Source organism: Mastigoproctus giganteus, chromosome 8 (genome assembly GCF_048544385.1).
Source record: "Mastigoproctus giganteus isolate SK-2022 chromosome 8, ASM4854438v1, whole genome shotgun sequence".
Classification (NCBI taxonomy): Eukaryota; Metazoa; Arthropoda; class Arachnida; order Uropygi; family Thelyphonidae; genus Mastigoproctus; species Mastigoproctus giganteus.
This window is the reverse complement of record NC_143582.1, coordinates 152004160-152017521: the sequence shown is the minus strand read 5'-3', so window position 1 is coordinate 152017521 and position 13362 is coordinate 152004160. Positions and strand designations below refer to the sequence as shown.

Sequence of the window (13362 nt, the reverse complement as noted above, 5' to 3'; positions counted from 1 at the left end):
GAAACAATATTCCGTTGTGAAACCCCAATAACACTGCATGCATAAAATTTAGATTAAAAAAAAGTCTCCAATGTATATTTAGATGAATTCTACTTAACAGCTATTAACAAAGACACTATCGCACACAGAATTAATATTTAACATCACGACACTGGTAACAACACAAACTTAAACCACATTCATAAAACCCAAGTTTTATGTGTGTGTGTGCCTGTGCGTGAGTACACACCCAGTGATCAGTGAATTGTGACCACCCCATCGGTAATGGACTATGCCGCATAGCTCGCAGTATAAAAAGCCGAACAGCTTCGTACTCTAGAACAGTGGTAATTTGCATCTGGTTGGGCAAGTCAAAGTGATAAAGTAGCAATCATGGGACGAAGTAAAGATATCACGGAGTTTCAAAAGGGCATGATCGTGGGAGCTCATGCATCAGATGCTTTCATATCGGAAACGACACGTCTTGTTTGTTGCTCACGACCCACTGTGCTTAAGGTGTACAAAGAATAGTGTCGAACGGGTTAAACCACCTTCCACCGACAGAACTGTAGAGGAGGATTACGCAAGGTGGATGTTCGTGGTGAGCGAAGGTTTCGGCTTATTTTATATGCTGAATGGCAGGTCACTGTGCGACAGTTGACATCGCAATACAGTATGGAGAATGCAAAGATATTCATGTGTTGTTGGGGCGGATCCCAAGATCCCCCCCCCCCATTGAACATCTTGTGTAGAAGCTTACGCTAAAACAGGCCATTTTTATGTAGTGTTGGATATGGTATAAGGTATGTTAGTGTCTAACGGCTCCTGGGATTTCTCCCATCTCCGCGGGTGTACATTGTATCGGGGCCAGAGATTTGAAGTGTGTGGGGGTCATGTGCTGTATATTTTGTGTTGTGCCCTTTGTTCCTCCGGTCTATTAGCCGCCGAGCCCCTAGTGGGACCCGACGTTACCACACCATGCCACGGGGAGGCTGACCGGGTGTACCACTGTAGCTAGAGTACTCTGGCGGGTCCTGCCACCTACTTTCCTGGGATTTCAGTGGCTAGGACCAGATTTGAGAATGAGATGATCGCTGTTTCTTGAGCAACGGTTGTAATTTTAACAGAGCGTAGGGTTGTTCGCTGATAACTTGTTCTAGGGCCAAATAGGTCGGGCAGTAATTTTGATGTTTTTAGATTTAGACCTGTGGGGAATGCGTGTGTGTGTATATATAAATATATGTATATACACACACACGCACACATATATATATATATAAACTAAATAAAAAAAAAAAAAATAAAAAAAGTTGTGCAAGAGAAAAGTAAGGGAGGAAGGCAGAAGACTGGAGGGTAGGAAACAGAAGAAAGGGGCCAAAAGGGAAGATGGCCCCTGATGACAGTGTGGCATGCCCAGTGCCTCACCAGAGAGAGGAGTGGGGTGGCGGGTGGACGAAAACCACCACCCCACAAAAAAAAAAAAAAAAAAAAAAAATCAAAAATCATTCTGTAAGAGAAAAATAGGGGGGGGGGAGTAAAAGAACGGATGGCAGGAAACAGAAGAAAGAAGCCGAAAAAAAAAAAAAAATAAATAAATAAAAAAAATAAAATAAAAAATGAGAGAGAGATATACTCCGCAAGTTCAGGGTAGGTACAGCTAGCACGGCCAGTCAGTTGGAGCCGACAACTTGCTGGAAATCCAGCAGTGTGAGTGCTGCTATGGTGGATGGGTCATGTTCAGTAAGGTCTAGTTCAGGTGCCGTCATTGGGGCTCCATTTGGTGAGTCTGTGTCGCATCCAGACTGAAGGCTGGTCCAGTAGTCCATCAGAACGAACAGTGGGGGTGGTCAAAACCGGGAGTCCAAGATTGATGGTCAAGTCCAGGGATCGATGCTAGGCCACTTCTTGATGAAATGTGTCACATCTGGTCGAGAGAAGTTTGTCCAGAAATCAATGATGAGGAATTTGTCAAGGTATGTGCGGACCCTGTCTTTTATTGCACTGCTGGTCAAGTCTTGTGCAAGTTGGTCCAAGGCGTTAGCATCCATGGCTCAATGATGCGTAGCAACAATTGGCAGTCATGGTTGTTATGACCTATTGATTCGGATACTAAGGTGGTGGCAGCGCTTTCTGCCTGGTAAATAAGTCCATTGCAAATTGAGTCAGAGCTCGGTAAGTTTCTTCATTCTGTAGGGTGAGGTGTTCTTGATTTTGATAGTTGAAGCGTAGTTTTATTATTAGGATCCTCCTGAAGTCCTCGTAGATTTCACAGCTGTGGGCAAGGTGCTCCCACGTCTGATCCTCTCCACAGTGGCAGCGGGGTGAGTCTGAAATTCTGAAGTCATGTAGTTTTTTCTGGAAGGAGCCATGTCCAGTGAGGAGGTAGGTAGCATAGAGTCCTGGTGAAAACCAGACAGGTGTGAGGGGGTAGGAGGCCCTGACATCAGGGAGGAATCTTTTGGTGACAGCGCCTTTAGTTGATGCCTGCCATCTTTCTTGCCAGGTGTCTGTTAGATGTTCATTAAGTCTCTTCTTTTCAGCGTTTCTATTATTTGCTGGGTCAGTGGTGAAACCTGCACAAGTAACTGCTCTTCCTTGGCTATTTGGTAGAGCAACCCATGACGAACAATCTCCAGGTCCAGTGGAAGAGATCCAGTGAGGACCTGGAGCGCATGGGTGCTGACAGTGCGACAGGCACGCGAGGACAGAAGGAGAAGAGAGCGCTGGATAGTTCCTAGGCGCGATCTGTTTACTACGGGTATTGGCCTTCTTGTACCAGACTCCAGAAGCATAGGTGATAACAGGGATGAAAACTGCCTTATAGAAGAGTGACAGCGTTCTCTTCTTTAAGCCCCAGTCCTTCAGGGCAACTCTTGAGACTTGGGCAGCATACTTCCTGATCTTAATCCTGAGTTGGTCTAGATGAGGCGTGAAAGAAAGGTTTTTGTCTAAGATCAAACCTAGATATTTAAGCTCTGTTTTTAGTTTTACTGTAACACCATTGACCTTGATTTGGGGTGGTCTTCTCAAATCAAGGTGCCTTTTAGTAGGATCGAATTGGTTTTCTCTGGGGAGATCTTTAGGTTGTTATGCTCTGCCCAAGCTTGAAGGGTAGAGATGGCCTGGTTGGCAGTTGCTTCTAGTTGGGTTCTGTTATTGGCAGAAAAGAGCATGACCAGGTCATCTGCATAGGCCTGGGTTTGTACATTGTTGAGTTTGGTGTTCAGGAAATCATCCAGCACCAGATTCCAGAGGAGAGGCCCCAGGACAGATCCCTGAGGGCATCCCCTGAAGACTGGTCTGGAGACACTGCAGTGGGGAGCAGACACGACAACTCGCCGGTCCTGGAGATAGGTCTTGATGCATCTATATAAGTTTTCTGGGACATGCGCTCTTCGGAGCCTGCCCAGGACGCTTGGCCACCAGAGGGAATCGAAGGCACCAGCAAAGTCAAAGGAGATTAGTAGAAAGTATTTGGAGTTGCAGTTGGTAGCAGCTTCAATGATTGTTTCCAGTGCATCAATCGTGTTGGATATGGTGTGTTGTTATGTTTTCGGCCGGTACCTGGCTCTTAGCAGATGGGAAGTAGCAACACCTGGTCACTACGTCCCACCCCCCATCCCCGCCATGTGGAGGCGGCCAGGATCTACTATCACCTGCTGGACTAGCCCAGAGGCAAAAAACCCTGGAGAATGCAAAAACAATATTCCAAATGACAATGCTCCGCATTCGCAGACGAATGAAGTTCCACAGCACACAACCCAAGAGACACCCTGTCATCACCGCTGATCATCGTTTACGGCGAATGCTGTGGTGTCAAAAATACGCTAGTTGGGCACTGCAGGACTGGAAACGAGTGTGCTAGTTAGATGAGTCTAAACACCTGGTACAACACGCCCACAGACGCTTTCGTGTGTGACATAAGCAACACCAGTCCATAGACCCATCGTGCATGATGCCTACTATCCAGGCAGATGGCGGTGGTTGCTTAATATGGGTAATGTTTTTTCCTAGCGTGTGCACCCTGACACGTTGCATTTTTTCCCGAACAGAAACGGGATCTTCCAAGACTATAATGCACCGTGTCATCGGGCCTGCACTGTACACGAGTGGTTTGAGAAACACAGTGAACATATCACCCACCTTCATTAGCCTCCAAATTCACCCGACCTCAATCCAATTGAACACCTGTGAGATGTTTTGGAACGGGAAGTGAGGTGTATGGACACGGAATCGTCATCTGCTCCGTAACTGTGGAAAGCCTGCAGGCAGCATGGCTACAGATCCCAACGGACGTCTTCTTCAGGCATCTAGCGGGGCCAATGCCTAAGCAAATTGCGGCTGTTATCAGTGCGAACGTTGGCCCAACACAGTATTAGGTAGGTGGTCATAATTCAGTGATCACTTAATGTATATATTATCATTTTTTATATTGATATATGTGTATATTTACGTCTCCCGATCTGGCAGTCAATAATAACAAACCGAACTCATATTTAAAATATCAACCCCCCTCATTTTTTTTTGTCATGCAACAGTGCATATCCTCGTATGTCAATCATATAATTGGGTAAGTAGTCATTAGTCCATGCAATCACGAAAAATGTTCTGTTTATATTGAATTTTGTTATCGAATATATTTTCTTTTTATTTTAAAGTGCATCAAAATATCGAAATGCAGATAAATGCTAATTTTTAGTGGAACATTCAGCGGAACACTTGAGCATTGCTCGCGCAATTCCGGTTGACAAATTATGTATATGTACACAATATATAATACTGTAAGTATTATATATTGTGTACATAAAGTTTGTATTCTGAGTATGAAAGATGATATTCATCTGAAGAATATTTTATTTTATTTTCAGCATAGTTTTCATCAACTGTCCTAGGTTGTTTTTACGCCAAAGCAATTAAAGTTATGAGGTGTAATCGCTGTGAGTGTCTATTTGGCTTTATCGGCTGGAAATGCCGTTTTTCGCCCATAAAAACAGTCAGACTGATTAAAGAACATGACCTCTCAAACACATCATATACTAACGCCTTAGTTGTATTGGCATTTAACACGCTTAACCTGTCATCTACGATGTGAATAGAAGCCCATAAAAATTCCTCTTGCCTTGACAATATTCGAAGTGAGTTTTTCCACACAATCTGATAGGACATGTGTTACGAAGCGAGCGATTGCTTCCATCCCTGAGACTAGTTATAAGTGAGTCTCGAGGATAAGAAACAAATGATCGTTTCATATCAGGTATTCTAAATTTCCGAGACCATAGGACATTTCCTCTTACTTTAAGGTTTAATGTGGAAGGACAATGATCGTAGCCACGGTACTACATGCGAGGGTCCAAGAGCTGAAATGTGCTTGATTGACTGCAAGCTTCCGTTCTTCTTTGTAAATATTAATTTGCCTTAGTCCACAACGAATTATTCGTTCCAGATATTACGTTTTACTCACCAGAAAATTTCTATTCTCTAAAGTGTTTCTTGTTTTTTTTTTTTTTTTTTGGGTGAGAACAGGCGTTATCCAGGTTAAATCTGGATAACGCCCAGTTCTCAGTGTTGTTTCTGGGTGTTCCTGGCTACTGGCGGCAGACAATTTCGGCATGTGGCTATACGAGCCAGATTTATATCACATAGTCTGAGATACGTTCGCCAAGCAATTGTATTCTTGTTAAATATTTGATTAGTTATCTAACTAATGGTGTATTCTGTGTAGTGCCCCCCCCCCGTATAAGACACGGAATAATTCCTAAGGTTAAATGTAATAAGGTGGTCGTTCAGAAACCGAGTATTTTGATATCAAATGCTTCGATAACAGAAAAGTACATTAGGAAATCCATATTTGGTACTACAAAGAACTACACAGACTGGCCAAAAATACGAACCTTTTTCAGTATCGAATCGAGCGCCTTTGTTTTGAATAACAGCAAGTGTGTGGATTCTATATGGTGTTGTAGTGCGTTTTGGTTTAACCATTCTTGCACGATTCTGGCACAATGCGCTGTTGCATTGTCATCCATTAAGTGGCCATAACTTTCGGGATAAAAGATACAAATTTCAGGTACTCCCTGGATGATATTCGATCTTCCACGGGTATCAACGGGCCCCTCCCTACCATGATACCACCTCCAAATGCTTGGGTTGTCTTAACAAGGCAAGCAGGGTCATCGCTTCGTGAAGTTCTTTCCACACTCTGCCCGCTATTAGTGCAAAGCAAAGAGTATTGCAATTCATCTGACCACATAACTTTATTCCATTGTTCCATTGTCCACTCACAACGTCCTTAGTACCACCAATAGTCCTTAGTGGATATTTCTATTTTTCTCTGAAACAAGTAGCCCCCATGAGTAGCACAGTTGGTAGGAAAAGGCCTGAGTTCGAGTCCCTTCAATAACGTGAGGAATTTTTATGGGCCTTTTTCACAACGTGCTGAGTTAGTCGATCTCAGGCGAGGGTAGCATAGTTTTTTCTCTCGGGAACTCGGGTTTTTTCGTCCAGGGAACAGAAAATCGACCTCAAACACACGAAATTTACAGACAGTATACATGGAGCAATATGGTCTTAGTCGCTGATGCTCCTTAACCTCATATTTTGCAACTGAAAAAGAGTAAATTTTTTTTATCAAAAGTTAGTCCAAAACATGCAAACCTTATAAGCCAGTTATTAGTTCTTCATTTGGATGTCGTCCACCATTAGTTATGGATGTTTGCAAACCTGTAATCTTTAATCACCACCTTAAAATTTCATTAAAGCGGTTTTGGAAGTTTAAGAATTGGAACGCCTGACCTTAATTTAAGAAAGTAAACTTATCAACCGGAACAGCATTAGTGCACACTCCCTTAGTCCTAACACTTCTATCTTGCTCAGGTCTATGACTCACTATAAATTTTTCGTTGAGATCCCACCAATGAAAAAGTATTAGGGCTGCCACAGCTTTCACACATTTGTTATGGGAATATTAATTATGTTGTTGGGTTCACTACCCATTAGTACATCCTGTAGTTATAATACGTAGCAAAAATTAAATGGTACCATTCATTTGAAAATGAAATAAGTTTTATAGATAGTTACTTACCACCCTGGGGAAAGAACTGCGAATAGATGTCCTTGAAAGCATTTTCATTGACAATGCCGGTTGGACAAGCCTGAAAAAAAAAAAAGAAAAGAAAAAAAGAATGCATTTAAATCTTTCTCTTAAAGCGAGGCATTTTTTTGATATTTTTACTTGTTTTTTTTTCCTCCTTGATTAATGCTAACATTGTAAAATACTACATAAATGTTCCGTGCAGAATTGCTAATAGTACGTTTTAAAGAGATGTAAAGTTATAATTATTTACTTGCCTGTTTGAATCCTTGGTACATCAGTTTCAGTTCTGTTCTAGAGAATTTAGTTGTACGGCAGAGGGCGCTTATCCTTTCTGGTTTATACCTCACGGTGATCATGTCCAGGTCTTCTATGTCATGATCTAAAATAAAAACAATTAAAATATTTATTAGACAGTATTATCGATTATATTAAGAAGCAATTCTAATAGTAATGAAATCATGAACAGGTGCTCTTAAATATCCAAATTGTTGTTATTTGTATATAACAAACTGTCGTTATTTATTTATTTATTTATTTATATATATAAAACAGAACTGGTTCACGAAATCGAAATCATATAAAGCAACATGCAAAATGATGCAGTCAGTGAATAACTGTAGTGTTGCTTAGCAACCGTGTTCAAGGAAGGATGGATGATATTTTTTTCGCTTATGATTAATTATACGATTTTATGGAATGTAAACTTAGAGAAGTAAGGCTCGGTGTATCTTAATGCAGAATATTCGTCTAGAAAATAAATTAATCAAATCCGGTATTACTTAATTAAATATTTAAGCGTTTCATTTGCAATGAGATTGTCTTATAATTTAATCATCAGTCAGATAAGACGATGAATGTTATCTATCCTAACTGTGAGTGCCTTCGCTGCCTATTTTGCATAATGCAGGAGTAGTTTCATCAATTGCACTTTGAGACGAGAGATTCTGGGAGTGATGCTCTGCTAGTCAGTAAAAAATTGACAACTCTTGATTTCTGTGTTAAATCTCTGCACTGAATCTTTTCTCTACATGTGTGCAAAGCACAAGCGGAGGAAACAATCAGTGCAGATATGCACCACGTAAAGAAATACCCCGGCACCCCGGAAGTATCAAACTAAACTCATAAAAGCTATTTTATCATCCAACCAATAGCTTATTTCTCCTTAACCACAGTTACACTGTCTATAATAGTTTATACGAACTGCAACAGTGGCTTCCATCCCTTAAGCTGCTTATATAGGGCGCGCTCTCATGAACGTACCAGTGGTTTTAGTTTTATCTTGGACTTGTTGAAAACTGCCTTGTTTAACTTCAGTTTTCATTCTCTCTTCTCCTCAAAATTTCTGATTCGCGTGTTTTGGATTAATTTTATCTCAGCAGAAAGCACGTAGAAAATAAGATTTTCCGGAATTTTTTTATGAGTTTACTGAAGAAAATGTGAAGATGGCGGTGATGGAGCAATTTTCTACACCTACAAACTTCGCAGGTGTAATGTTCCCAAAATGTAATCGGCAGTTATGTATCTGCCTATACTTCAGTCTGTTAGGCAATATCTCTACTGGAAACTCCTTGGCAACTAGCTGTTCAGCATCTTAGTGTTTTTCCAGATGCAATAATGCTTATTAGTTGCTTATTAATCTGTTATTCCACTAAAATATCTATTATGAAAAATATCTATTATGAAATATTTTAAATTTGTGGTGTTTAGTCATTAGAAACCACATAGACTTTTTTTGGTAAATATTTTAAAATATTAAACTTATGTAATGTACTTTATAATTTTTTTTTCTCTTTGTTAAAGCTAACCCAAAACATTTCAGCCCTGTAATCTTCGGATATTGAACAAATCTAACAGTAAATTTTGATAGAAGCATCCCCAGCTGTTAAGATAGCGAAAATAGCAAGGGTCAACGAAAACTTCACAATGTAAATAAAAATAATGCCGAATATTTCCGATCCTCGGGCTCAGATGCTTAAATTCCAACTCTGAACTCATTCAAACTCTTCGCGAACAACTTAGCTATAAGAACTTAAGTGGACTTCTAAAAACTATTACCACTAGACTCTTTTTATCGCACTATATGTGGCCTATGAAATGATCAAAAAAGATTAAAATTGAATTAAAGATGGCAAACTTTCCTTCCATTCTGCAAAACGAACTAACATCGACATTATCAGCAGTTATCAGAAAACCATAACTCGTTTTTCTCTTAGTTAAATTATAATAAAAACTGTTTATAAACTGCTCAGTCTTTGAAGGTGAGGAACGTAATCTGGTTTACGATGATTTTTTGTGACAACAGACTTCTTAGTGATATTTTATTTTATAAGCAATGGCCTTCTTACTTGCGCAGCGGGCCACTCTCTCTTTCCCTCCCTCCTCTCCAGTTAATCGTATTTACATACATACATATATGAGCAAATTCAGAGTTGTAGACTTCCTGAAAGACCATTATTGGATCACCTTTTTCCTCAACCATCAGTTTGGAAATCTAACTTTAAAAATGTTACGAAGGTAGCTCTAGTACTGAAAGGTGACTCTGTTTTGCTTAAAAGCAATTGGAAATTTCTTTCAATGCTATGAATTTGTGAAAAAATAAAAATATCCAATGTATCTAGATAAATTTGTCTTAAATAAATTAGATCTCTCTTAGATAAATTTATATCTGATAAATAATCACTGGTTAACGAAGTAATGCAGGACCATCTGGACAGGTATGCAATTATACTGCAATTACAGCATGGATTTGTTAAGAGCTGGTCTTGTCTAACCAATGTGATAGGTTACTGTGATGCAGTGACCAAGGAATTAGATGCAAAAAATAATTTTCTTGGATTTCAGAAAGGCTTTTAATATTGTTGCACATAAAAGACTGCTATACAAACTGAAGCAGTGTGACATTAAGGGAAAATTACTGCTATGGATAAAGTGATGGCTGAATGAGAGAAGACAGAGAGTGGTTATCAGTTGACACTGCTCTTTGTGAACAAAAGTTATTAGTTTAGTTTCCCAGGGTTCAGTGATAGGCCCATTGTTATTTTCAATATTTATCAGTGATAATGATGAAGGTATATTAGACTTAATATCTAAGTCTGTAGACGATACAAAGGTTGTAAGGGTGGTTAACTACAGTCATCAGAGTGAGTTACTACAATAAGTAAGATCTAGTAAAAATTAAGTCGATGGGCTGAGATATGGCAGTTGAAATTTAAAATTGATAAATTCAAGGTACTGCATATGGGCAGCAGTAACCCCAGAGTAACTTATCAACTGTATGGTACTATATCTAGTACCAGGGTAATGGAGAATGAAAAAGACCTGGAGGTATTTCTGCAGTCTAACATGAAATTCTCTGAGCTTGCAGATATGAGGCCAGGACATTTCACGGGATTTTGTCAATGATATACAGAAACTTTGCGAACAGGGATAAGAAGGTGATTATCCCTTTGTATAAAGCCATGGTTAAGACGCATCTTGAGTACTGTATACAGATCTAGAGGCCTTGCTTTAGGAAGGATGTAGATCTGCTGGAACGGATGCAGAGAAGGGCAACTAAACTGGTGAAGAGAAAAAAAGGGTGCTCTTATTTAAAAAAAAAGGGCTTCCGTTCTGCAAATTGCAGCATCTAAAGACAAGGCATCTACAGAGAGATCAGATTAAGGTTTTTAAAGTTTTGAGTGGATTGAGTAAGGCGAATGTTAATGGTATTCTTCTACTTGCTGAGACTACGCACATGAGGGGAGATAAATTCACGTTGCAGGATAGATGTGGGGACCTTTGCGTTTAGCCAGCGGTGCTTGATTGTTGGAACAGGCTTCCGTCTGTTATTGTGGAAGAGTGGGCTGAATAAATTCAAGGATGAACTATCAAATTATTGAAGGGTGCCGATGGGTGAACTGTATGGGTTTTTCTCTGATGCTGTATAAACTTGCTTTCTTCATCATTTGCTAATGTTAATTCTCACTAGAAGCTAATCGTGCAAAATTCACATAAAGCATTATTACATTCAAACCCAACCCAAATCAGATATAAGCCACGCATCAAAGCATAGTAGTTTTATTGATGGAGTAGCGTTTTGGACTTTGGAGTGATATTTGACAGTAATTGTTCTTCATTGCCATACTAAAGAGCATACTCGAAAACCTCAACGTCTTAATCTTATAAGGGCAACAAAACTGCGTCTTCTCTGTAACAGGGACTTCACCACAACAAAAGAATAAGAATATCGCTGTTAGCTAGTCATGGAGTAAAATCCGAGGATCTGCGAATCCCACAACAGTGAAACTCATCTGCACAGGTAAATATTATTTCCTCTATGCAAATTGGTTGGATTCTCATCGAAAAACAAGATTCGAACTTATATCTTTTTTACATGGGTATGGAAGAACAAGGATTATAATCACTGCTCTAGATGAGAGGGTAACACAGTATACTCTCGTGGTGACTTCACTGTTCCGCGGGATGGTATTTTCGGGTGACATAATCTATAAAAATAAGAGTGAAAAACAACTCATACTTTAAAAGAGTTATTGTACAAAAAATAATAATAAATAAATAAATAAGAAAAAACTATCATGTTAGGACTACCCGAGAATTACCTCATCTAATGTATATTACGTGTGCGCTTTGGTTGGTTTTCCTTTTTTTTTTTTTTTTATTGGACGAAAAACCCAAATTTCCGGAAGAAAAACTTGTTATCCTCGCCTGAGGCCAGCGCAGAGTGAAAAAAGCTTATAAAAGTTCCTAGCGTTATTGACAGGATTCGGACCCGAGCCTTTTACACCCCTTATAGAAAGGATGGTGATTATAACTGTTCTATCTTCGAAGACAATATTATGTCTGTACAAATGTGTATTTACGGACTGATTTATCTGTTGTCAGACCGAAAAAAAAAAAAACTCAAGGTTTGCGTGGAAATCTTTACTGCCTTCTCCAGATCTATCAGAAGACATTAATAACGATGTAACGATGTTCACGTGAGTCATTAGTTCAAGTTTCTGTAACAACTGACTTTACAGTATACTACTGCATGCAATGCCTCAGGAACCAAGTCCAGACTTCACTTTTTTTTTTTTTTTTTTTTTTTTTAAATAAAGCGTTAAAACGTATTAGAGAGAGAATTAACTAATGAAATACAAAATAACACAAGAGACGTACAAAATAGGTAACACAATCTTCCAACCTGGGCTACTTCGCCAATGATATCTCGATCAACAAACATTCACTGGACTGAATAAACCAACAAAAAACCGAAAAACTGATGAAATGCTAACTCTGCTGCATCGTCTATAAACTTAATAATGCGTTTAGAATGAAACTGAATTTAAATAATACTGAAAATACTAAAAAATGATTTTCTCTTCAACGATTTTTGTTTTTTCAAAATTATTTAAATTTTGTTTTATTCTACAGAAATTATATTTCGATTTACAGGTTGTGAATTTGAATCATATTTGTTTGTATTCCAACACATTATAACCATATTAAAAAGGTTCACCTTTCTGCACTCCCAGAAATATAATATGAGTTCAATTAATTTCTGCCTGTAAAACGTGCATGCTCACTATCAAATTTGTGAACTCCATACAGCCTCGACTTAACCGCTTTGACTCTGAATAAGTGTTTCCAGATTCTATTCTAGGTTCTTCCTTCTGTTCGGATGTGGTCTGGTGAATACCTCAGTCACTATTGACACAGTGCTCTTTCTGTTTTAATCTGCATACATAAAAGACAGGTTCTATCCCTGAAAACTTTGTATGGAGGAATTTGGCGAAAGCCTTGCCTGTCCTTTCACTTTCATATGTCTCTCAAATCAAATTCCTTCTTTACCTTAAGCAATTTACTATATATCTGATGTTATCTAGATTTATCTATTTATTTAGTATATTTTTCTCGTGATTTTAAACTGCGGCCCCATGGGTGAGACGTGAGATACGAGTACATTCTAGCGCACTGCACTTAGGTTTTGGTGAGTCCTGATCTAGAGCACTGATTCTTCACCGTTTGATGGGTATTTAAAGTTGGTTGTTGATAGATTCCATAGCGTGTTGAATGCTTTTGGTCGCAGTCCGTCAGTTCATGTGATACTACATATAATCACTGGCTGGTATGCGTGTTGTGCAAGCTGAAAAAATCAGCGAGAAAAGACACACTGTCCTCGCCCCAGATTGGATGACTACAACTCCGACTGAAAGCCTTTAAGAATCCCTCCAACCTCCGACTAGATTGAAATCCAGTATTTTATGTGATTGAAAATTGCAGCATGTCTTCTATGGCCGGTTTTCTGTTTT

General features: G+C 39.3%; 1 protein-coding gene across 1 annotated transcript in view; it reads right to left on the bottom strand.

Moving 5' to 3' along the window:
* Positions 1-13362, bottom strand: part of LOC150081923 (A-type potassium channel modulatory protein KCNIP1-like) — a 137816-nt gene that overhangs the window by 27586 nt on the left and 96868 nt on the right. The window contains exons 2-3 of the mRNA XM_090379826.1: positions 7327-7451; positions 7061-7130 (exon numbers count right to left, since the gene is read on the bottom strand). Coding sequence (XP_090235952.1) covers positions 7061-7130; positions 7327-7451 — 195 coding nt within the window. The remainder of the gene's footprint in view (positions 1-7060; positions 7131-7326; positions 7452-13362) is intronic.